Here is a 21,182-nt window from a genome sequence, read left to right as displayed (position 1 = left end):
TTGGATCTCTTACAACTAGTTTAACATATACACCACACCTCACAGCTTGCTTTGTGGTTTTCTTTCCTTTATCTAAGTTTAAATGTAGGAGGCCTCCTAATGTGTTAAGAGGGGAACATGATCTCTAAATGTTTATGGTTTTGCTGCTGTGCTAATGCTTTATAGATTTGATCAATGATATGCTCATATCATTAGATGGCTAACTGCTGAAGGCCTAGACACGTTAATTCATTGGTTCTTGAAAAATTCTTTGGCACATCATGTATGCGTCCCGCTGTACATGCTTAAGCATACTTATTGGTTTGTCATTGGTGTGTAATTTTACGGTTGAAAATGGTTACTGTTGAAGTAATTGGTTAGCTTAGCATTTTGTTATTTTCCTGTACATCCTCTGTGCATTGTTGTTTTTGTTATTTTATCCTTTCTTTTGTACATTCAATATGAGTTCTTGTTAAATTTTGTATGAACTACTTGCACAAGAATATCTGTTTATTGTTTTCTATTGTTCTTTGATTGAGGATGTTACAATTATTTTGTAACTAAATTGTTCGGTTTCAAGGGACATGTGGGTTACTGTGTGCACCTTATTTAGTTTCAATCTCATGGCTCACCATTTGCTTAAGAATGACATCAGCACTTGAGACTCAAGTTTCATACACAACCCTTTTTTTTTTTTTTTTTTGGTGGGTGCGTGTTTGCAATAAGCTACTTTCCTATCTGCACCATGTGGATGATGCTTTCATGCTAATTGCATCACGTATGATGGCTCTATTATATGCGGATGAGATTCACTTCAGAATGAAAAGAAATATCTGAGCTTGTAATTCTGAGACTGCAAACAGCTTTGAATTCATCGAAGCCTGCCATTGGTCTTATATTATCTCCTTGTATCTGCATCCATTTATGATCAAAATCTACATTTGCTGGGCATCTATAATTAACCTATAAACTTGGCATTGCTGGCAAAGGAATCGAAAGAAGTGGCTATGTGGAATTCAACAGAGTAAAATAAATAAAAATCTTCTCTTTTCTTTTATTAATGTATCTGAATTCCACTAACAAGTGCCACATAACGTTCCTGCAAGTAAGAAATAAAATGCTAAATACAATATAAGATTTATCCTTTTATTGCCAAATAGAATAAACACAATCCAAGACTAAGTACAAGATTAAACTAAGAATTCTAATCCAGATAATGTTCCTGGAAATTGCAATAAAATTGAAAAATATTGTCTGAAAATAAACTTAGAGAGCCAGGAAGGCTTACTTGAGTTTCCCTAGGTCCCTGCTGAATTTTATGAGTCTAGAAGCTTCCTTAGGCATAAACAAGATTACGGTTTCTTCGAGCCCTTTTAGACCACTCTAAGGCAAGGCCACGAATGGCATCTCCCTTGGTCTTACTCTGAGCTGGGCGTACCCCACTCTGATGTCTTTGGGTGGTGTGCCACCCCTAGCTGCCAAGGGTGGCGCATGCAACCTTTTGGTGACTAGAGATGAGAGAGAAATAGAGAGAGTAGGGTGACATGGAAGAGAGAGAGAGAGAGAGAGAGAGAGAGAGAGAGAGAGAGAGAGTAGAAGGTGTAGAGAATGAAGGGGGTTCCTGATGCCAATCAAGATCTGGTTGCTACAAAATTTTAATTTTATTTTTGTTAATTTTATTTTTAGAGATGTGGGGAGGCTTTTTATTTTTTTTAGTTGGGTTCATTGTTTTTTTTTTTTTTGATAAAGTTAACCTTAGTAGGCTTAATTGTTAGAAATAGGATTTTTAGGTTAGTTTGATAAAATCCATTTTTGAGCAAGGTTTTTTTTTTTTTTTTAAGATAATAAAAGTTCATTTTATTTAGGGCTTATCTTTCTTTAGTTCCGTTTTTCTTCTTTATTTATGAGGTTTTATATAGGAAGGTTTCTATTAGATAAGGTTTTATCATTTGGGTTGGGATGTGGATGGAAGCATCTAAGGATAGATTTGGTAGGGAGATATTTTAGGAGGTTTAGAATGAGTGTCCGTCAATTGAAGGAGGCTTATCTTGTATCCATAGCGACGTGAGATAATGATAAGGTAGTTTATCTTTTAGTTATAGAAAGGAAAGGGCAATTTTTTGAAAAGTGACGTGGGTAGGAGTTGCATTAGTTGTGGAATAAGTAACAGTCTTTTAGTAGTTATCTTTAGGTTTTTGAAAGCAAAATCCTTTAAAAAGGAGCATGTCAATTGTAATGTATGATGGATTTTGGTTAAATAAAGAAAAAAAGCATTTTGTAGAGAGAGAGAGAGAGAGAGAGAGAGAGAGATCCCTTTTTGTGGTTTTTTTATGTGCTCTGGTGCTGTGTGGTTGAAGACTCAGACTCCCATGTCGGTGCTTTCAACTATCTCAAGTGGTATCAAAGCTCAGTCGATTCTTGTGGATCGTGGTGTTCATCGATAGGCATCATGACTCGTGGGTATGGTTTATGACTGGTTACTGGGAATGAGCCCATCCAACAAGAGTGAGACCTCCGAGACATTGAGATAGAAGACTTGAGAAGGCAAGTTGAGGAGTTGACCCAACACTTGGCACAAAATCTAGCCCTAACACTCTATGATGACGGTAGTGAGTCGAATGTTGTTTTCGAGTACTCATTCTATGAGCACGTTTTGCATCAGGAGCCCCATGTTCGGGAAAATAAATCATGGGATTTAATTGATCTACATGATTTAAGGGGAATGAGGTTGATTTTGGCATCAATTGTACATCAGATTGTAGATTGGGATTCGCCACCAATTTTCGATAAATACTTAGATGAAAATCAAAGTATTTAAGTGTGGCACCAATAGGCGTGGCACGAATAGTTGAGATGGATGAGTGGTAAGACAAGAAAGGATAGAATTTGAAATGAGTCCATTCGAGAGAATTTAGGTGTAGCACCAATAGGCGATAAGATGAGAGAGAGTAGACTTAAGTGGGCTGGCCATGTGTGGTGCTGACCAAGTACAGAACCTGTTAGGAGGTGTGAGTTAGTTCTAATAGACTGAAAAGGGCAAGGGGTAGGCTCAAAAAGATGTCATTGGAAGTAGTTTGAAAAGATATAGGGACTTATGGCTTCACTGAGGGTTTGGCCTTTAATAGAGTAGAATGGCGGATAAGGATTCGTATAGCCGACCTCAATTAATTAGGAAAAGGATAAGATGATGATGATGACTTAGATGAAGATCAAGGTTTTGTAGGAGCTCCAATCTATGATGATGATCAAGAGTACGTGATTAAACTAATATTTGAGGAAGAAAAAACAAAAGAAGGCCTCAAAGGAGAATCAATAGGTGAAATTGGTTAAACCATTGAATCTGGTGCTCATCGCAAAGATGCATACGTAGTGTGCTCTAAGGTTAAGTTTGAGCAATTTCAACAAGTTTATGTGGCTGAGCAGACTCTATCGACATACAATGATCCTTTTCTTGAGGGCTTATCATTTTCAATCCACGATCGTTGTGTTATGATTAGTGCAATAACCCACAAGTCCTAGGATCGTGTTGACAATGTTCGAGTTACAGAAGGTTGCAAGGCTATTGAAAAGTTTATCTTATCACATTTCAAAACTTGAGGTCGAGTTTTTGTCTAACCAGGGGAGAATGATGTAGATCAAGATCTAGTTGCTACAAAATTTTAATTTTATTTTTGTTAATTTTATTTTTAGAGTTGTGGGTAGACCTTTTATTTCTGTTAGTAGAGTTAATTGTTAAAAATAGGATTTTTAGGTTAGTTTGATAAAATCCATTTTTTAGCAAGTCTTTTTCTAAGATAATAAGAGTTCATTTTCTTTAGGGAAGATAGATCTTTCTTTAGGTCTGTTTCTCTTTCTTTATTTATGAGCTTTTTTAGAAAGGTTTCTATTAGATGGGTTTTATCATTTGGTTATTTGGTAAGGAGATATTTTAGGAGGTTTAGAATGAGAGTCCGTCAATTGAAGGAGGCTTTTGTATCCATGCCACAGACATGTGAGAGTGGTGCATGTGTAGGCTGGCATGTTCAATTTTGCCCCTCTATGACCCTTTTAATTTTTAAAAGCCCTTTTGAGGGCTTTTATGCTAAAAATAATTTTAAAAAAACCTTGAAAAATTCTAAAATACACAGAAACATTTCTTAAGTTCATCACCATTATCAATATCATCATCCAAGCCGTATCCCAGTTATTTGGGGTATGCTACACTCTTGTTCCTCCATTCTACTCTATCGAGGGAATATGTTGTCATATCTATGTCCTTTTGGGCCCTTCCCTTACCCGTTTAGAGTGAAGGACTTGAATCAAGTCGCACCTCTTAACCGGTAGGTGCTGTTTTAAGTTTACGCTGCACATAGCTAAGCATTTAAGTCCACTTTCCCTCATCTTATCGTCTGTTGAAGCTACAACTAAGTTTCTTTGAATATATACATTTTGAATTCTATCTTTTCTTGTCATTCCACTTATCCATCGCGCAACATCCTCATCTCAGCTGCACTCATCCTATGGATATGTTGTTTCTTTCCCCTTCAGTTTCATTGGTATGTAGTGATCATATAAAACTCTAGATGCTCATCTTCACTTCGCAGTTAACTCTAATTCTATGTGCAATATCTTCTTCGATCTCTCTAGTTTCCTGGATTATTAACCCAAGATACAGTAAATAACCTCTTTTAGGTATTTCTTGGTCATTAATCTTAACTACTTCCTCATTTCTACTCCTATTATGACTAATCTTGCATTCTATATATCCTTAGTTTGACTAATTTTTAAACTTTTAGATTCTAGTGTATCCCTCCAAAATTCTAATCATAGTTAGCAAGTGGGGGAAAACAATATAGTGGCTCACTACAAAATCGGGATTAAATCAATTTTGGTTCCAAAAGCTGGATGCAAAAATTCGGATCAGGAAAAATATTATAAATAAAAACATGGTGAATATATGGGATCGAGATAAAAAAATTGGAGTGAAAGAATTGGATATGTGAAAGTTTAAAATTTCCAATAACCATCAAGAAGTAATGTATTCATGAAAATTTTTACTACTCTAATATAATAAAGGCAATTAATTTAGATTTCTCATCCCACGATCAAATAATAAATACAAAACAAGGCCAAAATTTTTTTTTTATAAAGCATAACAAAGTCACTAGATCCAAATTTAAATAGATGAAAGGCAACATTAAAAATTATTAGGCATGGTAGATCGTCAGAATTAATAGCAAGGTGAATTCTTGTTAAAAACTTCAAATCTAGGTTAAAATGATCATAAGAGAAAATCAAGTAATGTATAAGCTAATAAAAGTAGAATTTTTTCCCATTGTTATCTTCTTTGTGAAGGTCTTTTTTTAGTTTATTTTTTGGATACAATTTGTTTTTCCAACGAATATAATTTTTTTTTTTGGAAAACGTGTGTTGGATTATTATTATTATTTCGGTGAATACGATTTTTAGAAGGGATGCAATAGAGAGTTAAAACAAATTGAATTGGATTTGAAGTTGTTTGGAACGTTTTTATACCAAAAAAAACAAAATAGAAGGCATAGAGAAGACATGTTCCAAAATTTTGGAAATGAAGATAAAGATAGAAAGTTGAAATTTTGAATTGGATTTGAAACTTTCTTAGAACTTTTTATTCAAAAAAATTTAAAATAGAAGGAAATTCAAATGGAAGGGATAAAGAAGGCAAGTTCTAAAATTTTGAAATTGGATGCACAGAAATAGGAAAGTTTTTTAAAACCAGTTTTCTTTGGAATGGAAGGAATACAGATATATACGACGTTCCAAAAAAAATTAAATTTGGATGCAATCAATGGAAAGTTTTTTTTTTGACCAGTTTTTTCAAAAAGTCATTAAAACGTGTTTTTAACGTTTTTATCAATCTAACATGTTTTTCTCGATATGTTTAAACTCATTTAAAAACATATTACAACAAAACAACGCTTTTTTGAAAAAGTTGTGTTTTTAACAACTACTTGCTAACTATGGTTCTAACTTTGCTTTGATACCTGTTCTAATCTCATCAATCAAAGTTATGTCATCTGTAAACAACATGTACCCTGGTACCTCATCTTTTAGTTGCCTAGCTAACTCATCCATAACCAAAATAAAGAAATATGGGCTCAACGCTGACCACTGATGTAGGCCTATTGTCATTGAAAACTCTCGTCTCTTCGCAAGTTGTCCTCACACTACTTTATTCCTCCCTTGTACGTATCTTTCACCATGTCAATATAGCCTCTAGAGACTCCTTTCTTTTCCAACACTCACCAAATTAAATGTCTAGGTACCCTATTGTTTGCTTTCTCTAAATCATCAGAGACCATACAGAGGTCTTTTTCTTTTCTCTAAACTTCTCAATCAGTTGCTTAAGTAGAAAAACAACTTCAATTGTTGACCTTCATGGCATAAGATTGATCTGATTTTTTGATACACACTTTTCATGCCTTTGTCCTTGCTTGATCACTCTCTCCCATAGCTTCATAGTGTGGCTAATAAATTTGATCCCCTCGATAGTTCGTAAATTTTTGTTTGTCTCATTTGTTCTTGTATGTGATAAGTACCACAATGCTTTTTCTTCATTTGTCTGGTATTTTCTTTGTTCTCAACACCTTGTTGAATAGCTTGGTCAGCCATCATATGTCAATCTCTCCATGCACTTTCAAACCTCTATAAGGATACCATGTGGTCTTAGCCTTTCGTATCTTCATCTTTATCAAAGCTTATTTCACTTCAGATATCCTAATTTTGCGAATGTATTTATGACCTCTTCCCTCATTTATGTCAAAGCTTACTCCTGACATTGTGTTCCTCTAGTGTTCGTCGTTTAACAATTTTTTAACATAAATTCTCTACCTTTCGTTGATCTGTTATCCTTCACCAGAATCTTCTGATCCTCACTCTTAATCTCATTTTATATGATCTAGATCCCTACACTTCATCTCTCTCATTTTTACCGATTTGAAGGCATCTTTTTCACCTTCTCTTGTCCCCAATTATTGTTTAGGTTATCATATGCCTTAGGTTTAGCCTTACTATTTTCTTAGTATTGTTATATTCTTTTAAATTTTGATTATTTCTATTATATTGCCAAGCTTTATAACATGATCAGTTTTATCTAATAGCCTTTTGAACCTCCTCATTCCATCGTCAAGTTTTCTTATCGAAACTTCTTTTCCTCTAGTTTCTTTGCGCCTTAATACAGTCAACCATCTCATTCCACATAACATTAACTTTGTCCTCAAACTTCTATTATCCTTCTTTTACAAATTTATCCCTGAGTAAGTCTATTTTCTCATTTTTTTAAATTCTACCGCCTAGTTCTTGGATACCTATTAATTGGACTCCTCTTCCATCTCTTTATGCAGACAACTATAACCATGAGCCTATGTTGTGTGATCAAACGCTCTCCCGGGATAACCTTACAATCTTTACATGATAGTTGATCTACCTTCTTAACTAGAAAGAAGTCTATCTTGCTTTTGTATGGTCCACTCGTGTAAGTTATTAAATGCATATCTCTCTTTTTAAAGTACGTGTTTGCTATTACTAGGTCGTAAGCTGTAGCAAAATCCAAAATTGCCTCACCCATGTCATTTCTTTCCGCAAAACCATGTCCCCCATGTACCCTTTCATATCCTCTACTATATTTTCCTACATGACCATTTAGGTTCCCTCCAAAAATAGTCTCTCCGTTTGGTATTTCTTGGATTAGTAATTCTATTATCTAGTCCTACCTGTTTGAGTTACATAGTTTTCTGGAGTCCTTAGGTGTTTTTTTTTTTTGGTTATGCTTTCAAGTTTCCAAGTGTAGTGCAAATAAGACCTGGAACTTTCTATAAGTACTGATGTTGGGCCTGTCACTACTTCAGATTAGGTTTTAATTGTGAGGACAATCACATTTAGAGAAGGAATTTTGTGACTTTTTTTCTAGAAATAGTGATTCTATCTCTACCCTAGGTTTGGGAAATAAATGTTCCACTTTCTTCTTTAGGTGGGGACCTTCGAAAAACCGATTGGAGGTTCTCCCCATGTATGCTTGGGCCCCTTTATCTTTCCCCTCTTGTATGGCACGTCCCCACCTAAGATTCCCTGCAACCAAATCTGTCACTCATACAGACATTTCCATAAACCCATGGCCAAACCTCTCCAAAACCTAGATAAACCAGCTCAAAAGTTATTCTAATCATATACCTATGCTCCGTAGCCTCCAAGCTTAAGGTTAAACCATATGGTTGCCACGATTTAACTTGTAAATTCATCTCAAAGTCGTCCTATTGTGCTGGACCTCCTAAATTCCAGTGAGCTGTAACCTTTAGAAAACCTTAAAACTATGGTAACCTTGTCCTAACTTAACCAAGTCCTTATTTTTTACCCTATCCATATTTCTACTTCATCTAAACATCATATTCCACAATTGCATTCGAATTAGGACTCCAATCTTACCCCAAATCTTCTCCAAATCCACCTTGTATGCCACACTCATGTAGGAGTCAGGCCCACTTTGTCCTACATCAAACTCATTTTAAGACTTAGCAATTTCTTCATCCTTGGTGACTCCACTTTTTTTTTTTTCTGGACTCAGGAGGTTTCCGAGCTGTTTTGACACAGGGAACTTCCTAGTCCTAAACAAAGGTTTTGAAAACTGGTCTGCAGAAGTCGGAATGAGAGCTGCAAACATTGTCTTTTTTGTGATAAAATTATCGGGGATCCCTTAATAGCATCAGTTTTCTGGAGTAGGAAGTGTGAACCGAAACAAGTGCCTTTTGTTGGGGGCCGACAGTCATCATCATGTTGTTGCCTAACCTGCATACTACTTTAGGCGACAACATTTCATGGGCAGATGAGAGCTGTCCATCTGCTTTGAGAATGTATTACCAGCCTCCAATGGTATTGAGCCCTTCAGCATGAACTGAAATATCTTTTTGTCTTGAGTTTTCCGGCACTGATTACATCTTTTATTTGATGCCAGAATTTTGTGAGGGATGCAACAGCAAGTGTGGCTTCTCTGTGAATCGCATATATCATCCATTAGCTGAGAAGAAACACTGAAGCGTAAGAAATCTACGAAATTAAGGCAGGATTCATGGTTAAATGGATGAATGTGGAACTGGGATATGGATCTTGATCTGCATCCGGAGGTTGCAGACAAGCTGGTTTGAAGGAGATGTGCATTGTCACAGATTTGAAGGATATGGATCTTTTGGTTACAATCTCATATGACAGGCATGTGAATTAGCCTTTGCATATAATTGCTAATTGTCACTTGGGTTACTATCACATAACAAGTCTATCACATCACAATTGCATAATTGCTAATTGTCACTTGGGTTATTATCACATAACAAGTCTATTGGTGGAACTTGGGTTACTATCACAATTGCATATAATTGCTAATTGTCACATGGGTTACTATCACAATTGCATATAATTGCTAATTGTCACTTGGGTTACTATCACATCACAATTGCATAGAATTGCTAATTGTCACTTTGGTTACTATCACATAACAAGTCTGTTGGTGGAACTTGTTATGTATACTTCTGAACTACCTTTCTATCTAGTTGGGTCACCATATCCCATCATGTTATGTCTCTCATATTTACATTCTTTGGCTGAGAGCATCTGCTTCACTCATTGGTTTTTGTTACTCAATTTTTCTATGCAGGATTCTGAGGGTCTTTTCCCATGCATTCTGGGCCACGAAGCTGCTGGGTATATTTTGTCAATCTTACAAACCCATTAGCGTCTTTTCTTTATTTTGGGAAAGAAAGTATTAAATTTGACTGTTATTTGTTTTTCTAGGATTGTGGAAAGCATTGGTGAAGGTGTAACAGAGGTTCAACCTGGAGATCACGTTATACCTTGTTACCCGCCAGAATGTAGAGAATGCAAGTTCTGCAAGTCAGGAAAGACAAATCTCTGTGGCAAAATTCGTGAAGCTACTGGTGCTGGTGTTATGTTTGGGGATCGGAAGAGCCGCTTCTCTATAAAAGGGAAGCCTATCTATCACTTTATGGGGATATCAACATTCAGCCAGTACTCTGTTGTGCATGACATTAGTGTTGCAAAAGTTGATCCAAAAGCTCCATTAGAGAAAATCTGTTTGCTTGCCTGTGGTGTTCCAACAGGTAAGGAATATTGATTTCTGGGTTATATGAATTAAGCTTTTTATGTGCATGTTCATATATATATGTTTGATATTTGTTAACTTCATAAATTTCTGATTATTATGGCTTTCTCTGTAAATAAATCTTCTCCTATTTTACTTCTAAATCATTCTGGACAATGCAGCCAGGAGCTAACCATCAAATAAAAAAAAAAGAGTATGCAGTCAGAAGTATTGAGTCACCATGTTCACCATACATATGGGTTCATGTTTCTAATACATCCACATGATTTTTCCTTTTGTAGTCTTGCCCTAGTGCATATTGAGGAAGAGCATCCTCAAGCATATAATGATTGCTTATCTATTATATTTACATTATATGGTTTGATATGCCTTATGATGGCATTAGCATTGTATCATCATTAGGGAGGTCTGTGGAATTATATGAGCGGTATATGGACTATCTCACGACCAACAAGTTACATGCTTTGGAACACATTGGTTATTGGATACAAGTTGCAAACCATTTTGCATGAAAAAGCCTTGTATAGTTCTAATATTACAACTTCCTATAAGAAATAGATTCTGTTTTATCTTGTGATCTTTGATGCAGTGTTGTGTTTTATATCAGTTGGGCTGAAAGCTGAACATTGATGTTTGTCCCTTGGACAAACCATGCTAATTTGAACCCTTCAAAAACCTAAGACAAAGTTTCATTATCGGGAATACGCTATTTTGGCCCTACAGCTATCCTCATCATCCGTGTGAGGGTTACTTTTCCTACATTTGATATTTTGCACATTTACTATTGATGTAGGAGTAGGACCAAAGAGATGATGCGCTACTTAAGGTTTAGAAAGAACACAAAAAGATTTATGCTTGGATGTGATTTGAGATTAGGGTTCGGGCTTATGAGGTAGGTGTGAAATGATGAAAGTGTTATGATTTTGTGAGTTAAGAGTGTTCGTGGATGTTGGTTTATGGAGTATGGGAGATGTGGAATGACAAGAGTGAGGACATAAAATTTGTTTGTTATAGATCCTGCACAAAATTAAAGTAGGATGGAGAGGGAGGACCTAGCCTATTGTAGAATTAGTACCATGCAAGAACTAGGGTTTAATGGAATCAGCATCTCGATGAGTTGTGAAATCAGCATGATGGAAAATATGGAAGCCACACTACTGAAACTTAGAAAGAAACAGATTTTATTACTGAAAACTGTCTGATCTGGCGCCCATTGGCATCTTACGAGTAGTTACATACTTATATTCACTTGCGATTCCAAATACCGTCTTACTTGGACTATAAATGAGCCCATCTTGACCAAGTGATGCAGTTGTGATCACCGGCAGCCAATAACCAGCATTACAACATCTCTCAAAAAAAAAATAACCAGCATTACAACATGCTATAGAGAGAGAAATAATGGATGGAGAAGAAATCGCAAGAAAAAAGGCACAAACACGGAGAGTCAAGACCTCTCCATCCTCTACCAAGAGAACAATAGAGGAAAGAACTCTCTCTCTCTCTCTATGCTTACTTATTCATTCACCTAAACAAAAACCCAGCCAAGCCTCCCATTACATAAACGTCCTTCTTCATTTATTCCCACTGGGACACGACGATAGGCGTGGGACACAAGAAGAGCCTGCGCTCGACGATAGGCACTGAGCGCATGAAGAAGGCTTGCGAACGGTGATAGGCACCGAGCGCACGATGGAAGCTCGCGGACGACGATAGGCACTGAGTGCATGAAGAAGGCTTGCGGATGGTGATAGGCACCGAGTGCATGAAGGAAGCTTGCGGACGGCGATAGGCACCGAGCGCGTGAAGGAAGCTCGCGGATGGCGATTGGCACCAAGCGTGCGAAGGAAGCTAGCGGACGGCTGCGACCTCTCGCGTGCGGCGATAGGCATCGTAGTTTGTGATAGGCGCGCAACAAGGGGAGACCCCTGCGGGCGGCAATAAGTTTCGCCATCTGTGCTCTTCACTGAGACATCGAGGGCACATCTGCGGATGGCGATGAGCAGCGTCGTCTGCAAGCCTCGCTGAGAGATAGAGATGGACTAACAGAAGGGGGAAAGGAGCTCGTGCATGGTGCTTCCATCGCCATGCACGACCTGTGAAATCATATGAAGGGAAAAAAGAAGAAAAAGAGGCATGCATGACACTGCCACTGCCGTGCATGGCCTCTGAGGGAGGCTCAGATGAAGAAGAAGAAGAAGAAGAAGAAGAATAAAGAAAAGAAGAGCGGGAAGGTTTACCTTGAGCCTACGGGTACCGGTCCAAAAGTTTCTCTTTTCTTACTTGTCTCTCCAAACGTCACCCAACAATGAGAAGGAAAGGGAATTCTATTAAGTAAAAATTCCTTTTGGTGAAGGGTTCAAGCCCCTTTTGCGTGCAATGATGGTACGTGATATATATAGAATTGTGCCCAAACATGGGTGGATTGATCAAAATTAAACCTAATTGCTGGAAATTAAGATTTAATTGAATTAAAAGAAATTAGAAAATAGGGTGCAAAATGACCGATTTGCCCCTTCCTAACAAGTTGTGGAATTCCAAGACAGTCCCTGTGTTGCCTTAGAACGTGCATGATTTTTTAAGGATGATCTGGGGTTGTTCTGATGCCCGTTTGATCGAAAGATGATTGTTTTCATGTAGGGCTCGGCATGGCGATGGATTTGATACCAACTTTGAGTCATGGATCGTGTTTTTATGGCACGACCATGTGAATTGAAATTTGAATGAATCTTGAAACTTTGGATTGATTGTGTGCTCGTTCCTTGATGTTTTTCTGTGATTTCTTCGCTGCATCACACTGAGCATGCCGTCACGATCGCGGGGCTACTAACACAACTCGATTCCGTGCCCAGACGAAGATTTTGCAACTTTGGAGTTTTAGCCAGAATTTGGAATTTCGGCGACAGAATTTTCAGTCACTTCATTAGCTTCGTGTGCGGAATCCGACCGTTCATCATGTACGAGGTTTGGATTAAAGATACCCCTAGACCTTGCGCACGCGATGGAATTGGTTCACGTCGATCGGGCTTGCGAGATTTGGCTGCTCGAGCGAGGCACGACGCTGCTGATTTTCCTGCTCTTTCTTTACGGATTAGCAAATTCTCTCTAGTTTTTCTTCGCGCTCGGGCGTCGTCGTAGGGCGTGCCGCATATCGAAACGCTCGTCTTGACAAGATGAACAGCTCACAAAATTTGAGCGCGATCCAGCTTGAGACGGGTGAGATATGAGTGTCGAAGTCACTGATCATGACTACCCCTTTAATGGAGTTGAGTTGCAAAGTGGCTGCACGGGAATAGTCTGCGGCTCCTCCTGTTTCACTCTTTTGCCTATAACTTCTTCTTGGAATGTCCGTTCAAGCTGATATTTGGCCCCTAAGGGTTTTCAACCGTGCCGGATCTAATGGCGGTGGTCCCATAGCAAATTAAGACACCAAAAATATAGCTCTAGTTATAGGGTTCAGAATGCTAGAGACTGAATCTGCCGAAATTGTTTCTAAGTTTGCACTGCCTTAGACATGTCGAAATGCGACGAAACTTGGCAGAAGACTTTTGGGAGTCCTTATGAAGATCTTGGCCAGTTCTGGTGCTATTATGAGACTGTTGGAATTTCCACTGTTTGTTAGGCTTTACTGACTAAGGACCCATGATGATGAAAAATGTCTTCCAACACCAACCTTCCTTCTAAACCCCTTTATTAATTCTTTCTAAAAGGATTCACTCTTTAAAAAAATGGGCTCTCACTATTTAAAACAACTCTTTAACTTCTTTTAGAAAAAACAACTTAAAACAACTTCCAAAACCCAATACTTGCTAGACAAGAAAAAAACTAGACTTTTCTCGCTAATTCTTCTTCTTCTTATTCTGATCTGCTTGCTCCAGATAATTTAAGGCAATCATCTCCATTGCATCATCCTCTCCTTGTTGGAGAGAACTCACCTCGAGTTAAGCTCTTCGTCACTAGAGGTATCTTCCACATTAGGAATTAAGTGCTCGACATTGAAATCATCGGAAGTCTTCATATGGCTTCGTAGCTTTAACTGATAGGCATTCTCATTGATCTTCTTCAAAATTTTGCATGGCCCAATTTCCCAATCGCTGGGCTTATTATATTCCCCAACAGGACACTTGTCTTTGGTAAACATAACCCAAACATATTATTCGACTTCAAATACTAGCTTGCGACAATGCTTATTTGCAGTAGACTTGTATTTAGCATTACTAGCTTTGATCTGCTTCTTAACCTTTTCATGATTGCCTTTGATTTGGTCAGCTAATTAAATTTACATGCATGAGGTATGGGAGTCAAATTAAGCTCACTGTTTGGGTTATATCCATAGACATCTTGAAATGGGCTTTTTTGAGTGGTTCAACTCTAGGACCTGTTAAAAGCAAATTCAGCTTGAGACAAAGCCAAATCTCACTGCTTCGGCTTGTTTCCTTCCAAACTACGCAATAAATTTCCCAAGCTCTTGTTTACTACATTTGTCTAACCATCAGCTTGTTGATGGTAACCACTACTAAAACATAACTCAGTTCCCATCAATTTCCATGGAGATCTCCAGAAATGACTCATGAAGTTTGCATTACTATAGTCATAGTTTTACATGCTCTTGTAAGGCCTTTAAATGGCCCCATGACCACAAAGGATGGTCCAGAGGGATCGAAGTTGGCAATATTGAAGCTGTGACTCAAACTAGGCTTGACAAGCTAGGCCGGATTGAGTTTTAAAACCGTATGATACCTGGGCATATAGCACAACCGCGAAGGGTTTGTAGGGTTAGCTCTTGATGAGGTCTAAGAGATGCCCAGGGTAGTTGGCCAAGGGACTTTGTGACTGTTGTGTGTGATTGGTATGCCTGAAGAGACAAGGGCCAAATCCTCATTAGGACCATCACACAACATGTATATATGATAGCCGTATTGAGAAGTAGACATCATTGAGAGTGTTACATGTACATGTGCTAGAGATAGCCCCTATGCACCAATTGTGATGAGTGTGCACAGGTCTGTGTGACCTAGGCTTGTCCTTGGGGGGAACCTGTAGTCCATAGATTGAGATTGTATTCTCATCACTTATTGGCTGGCTTTAGTAGTTCAATCATGAACTCCTGTGATGGACTATGGGTCATGGGGACTACTAGGTCAGTTTGAGAAAGTGAGTGTGGGGCATAGTAACAAGTAGAGATGGAGTGCCTCAGAGCTTTCGCTTTTTCCTTAATGAAGTTGGATTCGATTCCCATCAAATTAATTTAGAAATAATTAATTGTTTTAAATGATTTTTAGAATATTAAAATAAATATTTAGATGCCTTTGGATAGTTTATTTCATCAAAATTGAATTCTAAATGAGCCAAAACTGAATTTTTTGGTATTCAAATATTTATAAAAGAAAATAATTATCTTTTTCTAAAAAATCACATTAATGGTTCTAAAATAATTAAATAATATGGCAGCCCATTATACTCTATGGCCCACCATTTTAGCCCATATTTGATAGGTGGTGGGGCCCACTATGTCCCCATAGAGTGGGTTGCCCCACTACTTCTCTCGTTCTATTTTATGTGCCTTGTTCCATAAGCCATATAATTGACTTAAAGAAAAAGGAAAGTTTTGAAAAGAGGCTAATTGATTTCAAAAAATGAATGTGTAAATATAAAAAGAAACAACAATATATTTTCTATACACTAAATATTTGATGGGATTAGTTCAAGGAAGCTGAGGGATAAGATTCTAGCACCGTCCATTATATCATGATGGCTGATCTATGGACTTTATGGCTGAGATCTCTCACACCACAGATCATTTATGATCAATGGTCTAGATGGAATCTCCATAAGGATGGCTAGACCCTAAAAACCCAAACCCTAGCCTCTCTTCTCTCTCTCAATTGAGTCATCTCTACACAATTGCCTTGAGCTCTCTCTCTCTCTCTCTCTAAAACCTCTCTTCTATGTAATCTCTCAATGGGGTCATCTCTACACAATTGGCTTGAGCTCTCTCTCTCTCTCCAAAAGGTGGCGCTCCACCCTCTCTCTTTGTACTCTCATTTCTCTCTCCAATCACGAAATCTCGGGCTAATTCTTCTTCTTCTGAACCTAATCTTCTCACTCCAAATAATCTAAGGCGATCATCTGCACTGCATCACCTAGCCTCTAGTTACAAAAGGGGTACTCAACTTAGCACAAAGGAACATAATGAACATATAGGAAGCTAAAACATAAGTTGACTTTAACCAACATAAGGAAACTCTTAAACAAAACCAGAATATATTGAATTATAATAGGGTGGACTTTGAAAAATTAAAACCCCAACTAAACCTGAAGTTCGTGGTTAAATTCGTCACCATACTTCTGATCATGATTTGGAGCTCAAGATGCCTACATTAGGAATACTCCATATAGGGATTCCTGATATCGAAGAGATCTTCAATTTGAACTTCGGACCATCCAAAGCCACATTTAAGGTCAAAGTTATGTGTGTCGTGAGCTGAATGCATCAATTTTGTTGTGAGCTACTACAGGTTTCAGAAAACTTGTAATGCTTATTGTGAAACAATCACACCTATATGTAGATCCCTTAGGGAGAACAAATAGGATCTTGACTTTTGAGTTCCTCTCCATGGCTTTTTTTCCCCATTCAATTTTTTTCTCTCTTTAGGAGAATGAGCAAGTTTAGAACCCCTAGATAATATTCTCGTCACCTTTACCATCAAGAAATCTCTCTCATAATGTTCCCTTCTCAATCTCTTTTTCTGAGGCCATTGAATAAACCTCTCTTATTTTATTTTTTAGAGAAAAAAGCTGAATGCAATGTATTAGCATATCCTTTGCAGCTTGCAAAACTTCTGCTTTGTACAAAAATGGATTCGAACCCTGCTAAAAGCAGGCGAAGGGCCAAGGTAAGGGAGAGAGGGGGATGAAAAGAAAACATATGATGAACTGGTCTTTAGATAACCAACCCTGTGCAAAAAGAGTCATGCCATGCTGAAAAAATATGGTGGCTTGAGCGAAGAGTGGGTGAGAGAGCAGAGAGGGCAGGAGAATAACTCAGGCTGTGACGAGGGGATCCAAGTAATAAAACCGTGGGTGTCTGATGTTCGTAGGTCATTATCAGATCTGAGAATAATGAAAGTTTCCATTGGTTAGGCAAGATCCCACTGCACCTAGTTTAGCTAGTCCACCTGCAATGTCATTTACCTCCCCCCACACATGCTTGAATGAGATAGACAGTGAAATAGTGATAGCATGTTCTCGATAAAAATTGTTGAATTCTCGAAGGCATTAAATCGTCGGTTGCATCCCAAGACCACATTAAAAGAGGTCCTTTCAATGATAAATGAGTTACCCCAGCTTTCTATCACACAGCCTTGTCAAGGTTTGGGCTTTGCCCATATTAGAGCTTGCTGCCCCGCTGAGAACTGAGAAACAGAGCAAAACTTTGGTTGTTTGTCTTGGAACCCCACACCAACTGTCAAATTCTAACATGATGCACCCTGGTTCTGTGGGGGTCCAACAAGCAGCTTATATGACTGCAAATACAAAGTGGCCTTCCAGCTTTTCAGGATATCTTCCATGGGAAAGTGTCATGGATCTTTATAAATTTTAACCGAAAAGATTACCTTAGCAAGGATTTGTCTACTAGCTTCTCTGCTCAAACCGATCAGCTCTCAGAAATGCTACTGTAGTGTGAGTGCTCTTCATGAATCAAGGTGAAGAGAATCCCTCACTGTTTTAGGGATGGTATACAAGGAAGGTGACTAGAATTTGATCTAAAGGAAATTGGATACGATTAGGATGGTTCTGCTCTTTGAAGAGACCAGGTTGTTTTTATCTCAGAGTTACAGACCTTACCTGTTACAAGGGAAATCTTTTTGAAACATGGCGCTTTTGGTTGGAGTTGGGTCCTATGCTTTGAGGACATGCTCTGTTATTGAGGGCTCTGGCAATCAACCAATCTATGGAACCTGGAAAAGAGGTGGACTGTGGAAAGCACTAAGCAAGGTGGGTCCAAAAGCTTGTTTTAAGTTTTTATGATTTGCCAGGGTCAACAAAGGTCATGTAGTTGGTGAATTTTATGATGCATACCTTGGTTTGTCTTTGAGTTTTACACAATTTAATGGCCACATAGCTCTTTCCGATGATTTAGAGCATGTCATTGCTCTAGTGAAGAGATGGGTTTGAATCCCCCTATGGACACTTTGTTTTATACAATTTCTCATCAAAATAACTTGAATAATCTGTTGAGTTCATGAGTCAGTGAGTTGACTCATTTTTGGCATGGAACACTGGAAAGTATTCGATTCCAAAATAGTGTTTCCTCCAGGGAATGACGGTTCCATGGAGTGGTCATGTGAAATTGCTAGCTATAGCAGGGACTGTAAGGACTTAATATGTAGTTGTGCATGTACAATGAGTACTAAGGGAGATGTAGTCTATTGTGAAAAGGATATAGTTGTTGGGTTAATTTGATGTCTATCCATAGTACTGTAAAACCAATGGTGGATAAGTCTTGTTCTACATTTAGAAGAAATGATGAAGTAAGCAGTAAGCAGGAGCTGTGGTAGTTAATACTACACAATTTGGGGATGTGGAAGTTTCTATAAGTGAAGAGTGAGCTTCTTGTACTGATACAGAAATATAAATTCCACTTCAGGCAGAGGGAAAAGTTGCAATAGCAAGGCAAGTGTGTTCAATCATATTTGGGTTAGTTTAGATAATTTGGTGAAAGAGTTTGTTTTGATACCTTTAACATGTAGCAAAGTTATTCAAAGATTGTGAAGGAGCTTGTTATGGCGCAGAAAAGTTTTTTCTGCATCTTGTAATTTCTTATAAAAAGCACGTATGGAAACTTCAGGAGATTTGAGTAAAGTGCTATTGATACTGTTAAATACGGAGGGCTATTGATTGATGTGTGAAACAAAATAGATGTTTGTGGAATTGGGTTCAAGTTGCTGGTTTAATTTGGTAAGGAAGCCAAACTGAGGGCAGATGCAATGGGAACCTAAGCATAGGCAGTAGGAGAAAGTTACCCTGGCTTGAACATATTTTTACAAGTTCTGTGATATCCCTTCTACCCAAGTTTTGGAAAATTTGAGAGAAAAAATCATGCAATTAAGGAACTTTTGTCGCCAAAAGGTAAACATAGGAATCTCTAGCTAATAGTCTGGAAGGCCTTCTTGAGGACTGGATGAGCTTGTAATGTTCTGCATGGGAACTGGGCATCATGGAGGGGCAATTACCTGTTGTTTAAGTTGTGTGATTAGCTGTGGTAGTTCATTCAAGGACTGTTAGGTTGTTAGGTTCTTGTGTTTCTTGCTTCTTTTCGTTTTGAGCATGGCATGTTTTCCTGTCCTCCCTTTTATTCCTTTACTCTTTTAGTGGATTATTTATTTCTTATAAAAAATCATAAACTGATTCTTTATTTGACCGTATTTCATTCACATCGAAGTGTCTAAAACTGAATTAGGAGCAAATATTTGTGGAACTGTCTTCTTGAACTGTTCCTGGTTTCTCTTTTGAGATGACAATATCATCCCCTGCCTACCTGAGTTATCTTATTATAAGTTCATTTAAATTGCAATCGTCTACTTTGTTTACTTCTGTTCTATGCAGTTTTGTTTTCTTTACTGTTGTCTGTTTAAGTCTCTCTCTCTCTCTCCCTCCCCCCCCTTCTCTGTTTTTTTTTTTTTTGATTGGTGGTTGAAGATAGGATCTTCTTCCCTTAGGTCTTGGAGCAGTCTGGAAAACAGCCAAAGTTGAACCTGGTTCAGTTATTGCAATATTTGGCCTTGGAACTGTTGGCCTTGCAGTGAGTGGTCAGTGAGTCAATTTTGTTTTCTTGGATAAACTCCTCATACTAAATGCCTGTGTAATTCTTGAATTGACAGGTATCTGAGGCTGCAAAAGTTGTGGGGGCTTCCCGGATAATTGGAATAGATATTGACAGCAAAAAATTTGAGCTTGGTAATTATCTTTCGTAAGAGCTTTTTGTCTAATAAGAGAAAGCTTCATAAGTTTCAATACCGCAAAATAAACTTTGTAGTTCCAATTTTTACAGAATGACATGATACTTGGCAAAAATATTGTGAATGGTGGAGGGTGAGCAACTAATATAGTTTTGCAAGTACCCTAAGTAATCAAGAATGAGTATGGAGCAATTCTTATGGTTGTATTCTTTGTCATACGCAATTTCTAAGAAAGCTGACTCTAACATTATGTGAAGTCATCCAATAATTGAGAAATTTTTAGTATAGAACTTTGTTTCAAATGGTTACCCTAAAATTTATTAAGTTAGGGACCTGAAGTTGGGTGTAACAGGTTGAGAGACTTCAAACTTTGGGCACCAAGGGAAATTGAACATGCAGGGCATCACCTGTCTAAACTCTAAAGAAACCCATCTAGCTGATAAGTAACCACATACTTACAGTTAAGAAGTAAAGTCGTTCTCAATGATTAAAGTATGGCTTCCATTTCAACTTGTCGCAACATGGTTTCCTTGAAATTGTTACATTGTCATCTTTCAATATTTTAAAAAACATTCCCAAATACCTCTTATATTTTAATCCTGATTGACTCGCATGCAGAGGATATGGGCTCACTAACGAATAACAGGTCTGCAGTCTCATGTTCCTAGGGTCTATCAAGCTTAGAATTGGTACACACACAAGTATGAGCACACCTGACACTATTGAGCAGCCCATTCCTTAAGAGGCCTTTGCTGCTACATGTCAAGTCTTTCTTTCCTAGTTGCATGAATGTGCACTATGCAGACCCACAACTTATATGAAGTGGGTCCAAATTCAGAATGACCCCGAGTGATGCAGGTTGAATATGAATCTTTGCAAATGGATAATTTTACTCTTGTCATCTACCACCTAACATGAATGTGGTTGTAAGTTGCTGGGTTGTCAAACCAAACTAGGCTTCCCCCAACCTTTTTTTGGTCCAACAGATTTGTGGCCGAAGGCCTTGTACTTGGGATGCTCTCCCAGCTTAGGGGACATAGGGAGGGATATAGGGCGTTTGGGTCCCATTGTCTTTATGAAAAACTCAGCTCACAGAGGCCTTTTTATCCAGTCAC

General features: G+C 38.0%; 1 protein-coding gene across 9 annotated transcripts in view; it reads left to right on the top strand.

The window, feature by feature from the left end:
- LOC18426014 (alcohol dehydrogenase class-3) overlaps positions 1 to 21,182 on the top strand; it is a 64,369-nt gene that overhangs the window by 13,419 nt on the left and 29,768 nt on the right. For 4 of the 9 annotated variants that reach the window (XR_016059605.1, XM_088872496.1, XM_088872494.1 and 1 more), the window contains exons 3-6: positions 9,641 to 9,687; positions 9,778 to 10,103; positions 19,828 to 19,910; positions 19,990 to 20,065. Coding sequence is in view for 5 of the 9 variants with exons in the window: in XM_088872496.1 (XP_088728622.1) it covers positions 9,641 to 9,687; positions 9,778 to 10,103; positions 19,828 to 19,910; positions 19,990 to 20,065 (532 nt within the window). In the remaining 4 variants the exon portion in view is untranslated. Of the gene's footprint in view, positions 1 to 8,944; positions 9,199 to 9,640; positions 9,688 to 9,777; positions 10,104 to 19,827; positions 19,918 to 19,989; positions 20,066 to 21,182 lie in introns of those variants that run through there. The other 5 variants (XR_016059607.1, XR_016059606.1, XR_016059608.1 and 2 more) reach the window with 3 other exon arrangements.

Source organism: Amborella trichopoda, chromosome 7 (genome assembly GCF_054954075.1).
Source record: "Amborella trichopoda isolate Santa Cruz 75 chromosome 7, AtrichopodaSantaCruz75HAP2 v2.0, whole genome shotgun sequence".
Taxonomy (NCBI): Eukaryota; Viridiplantae; Streptophyta; class Magnoliopsida; order Amborellales; family Amborellaceae; genus Amborella; species Amborella trichopoda.
This window is presented reverse-complemented; position numbering and strand designations above follow the sequence as displayed.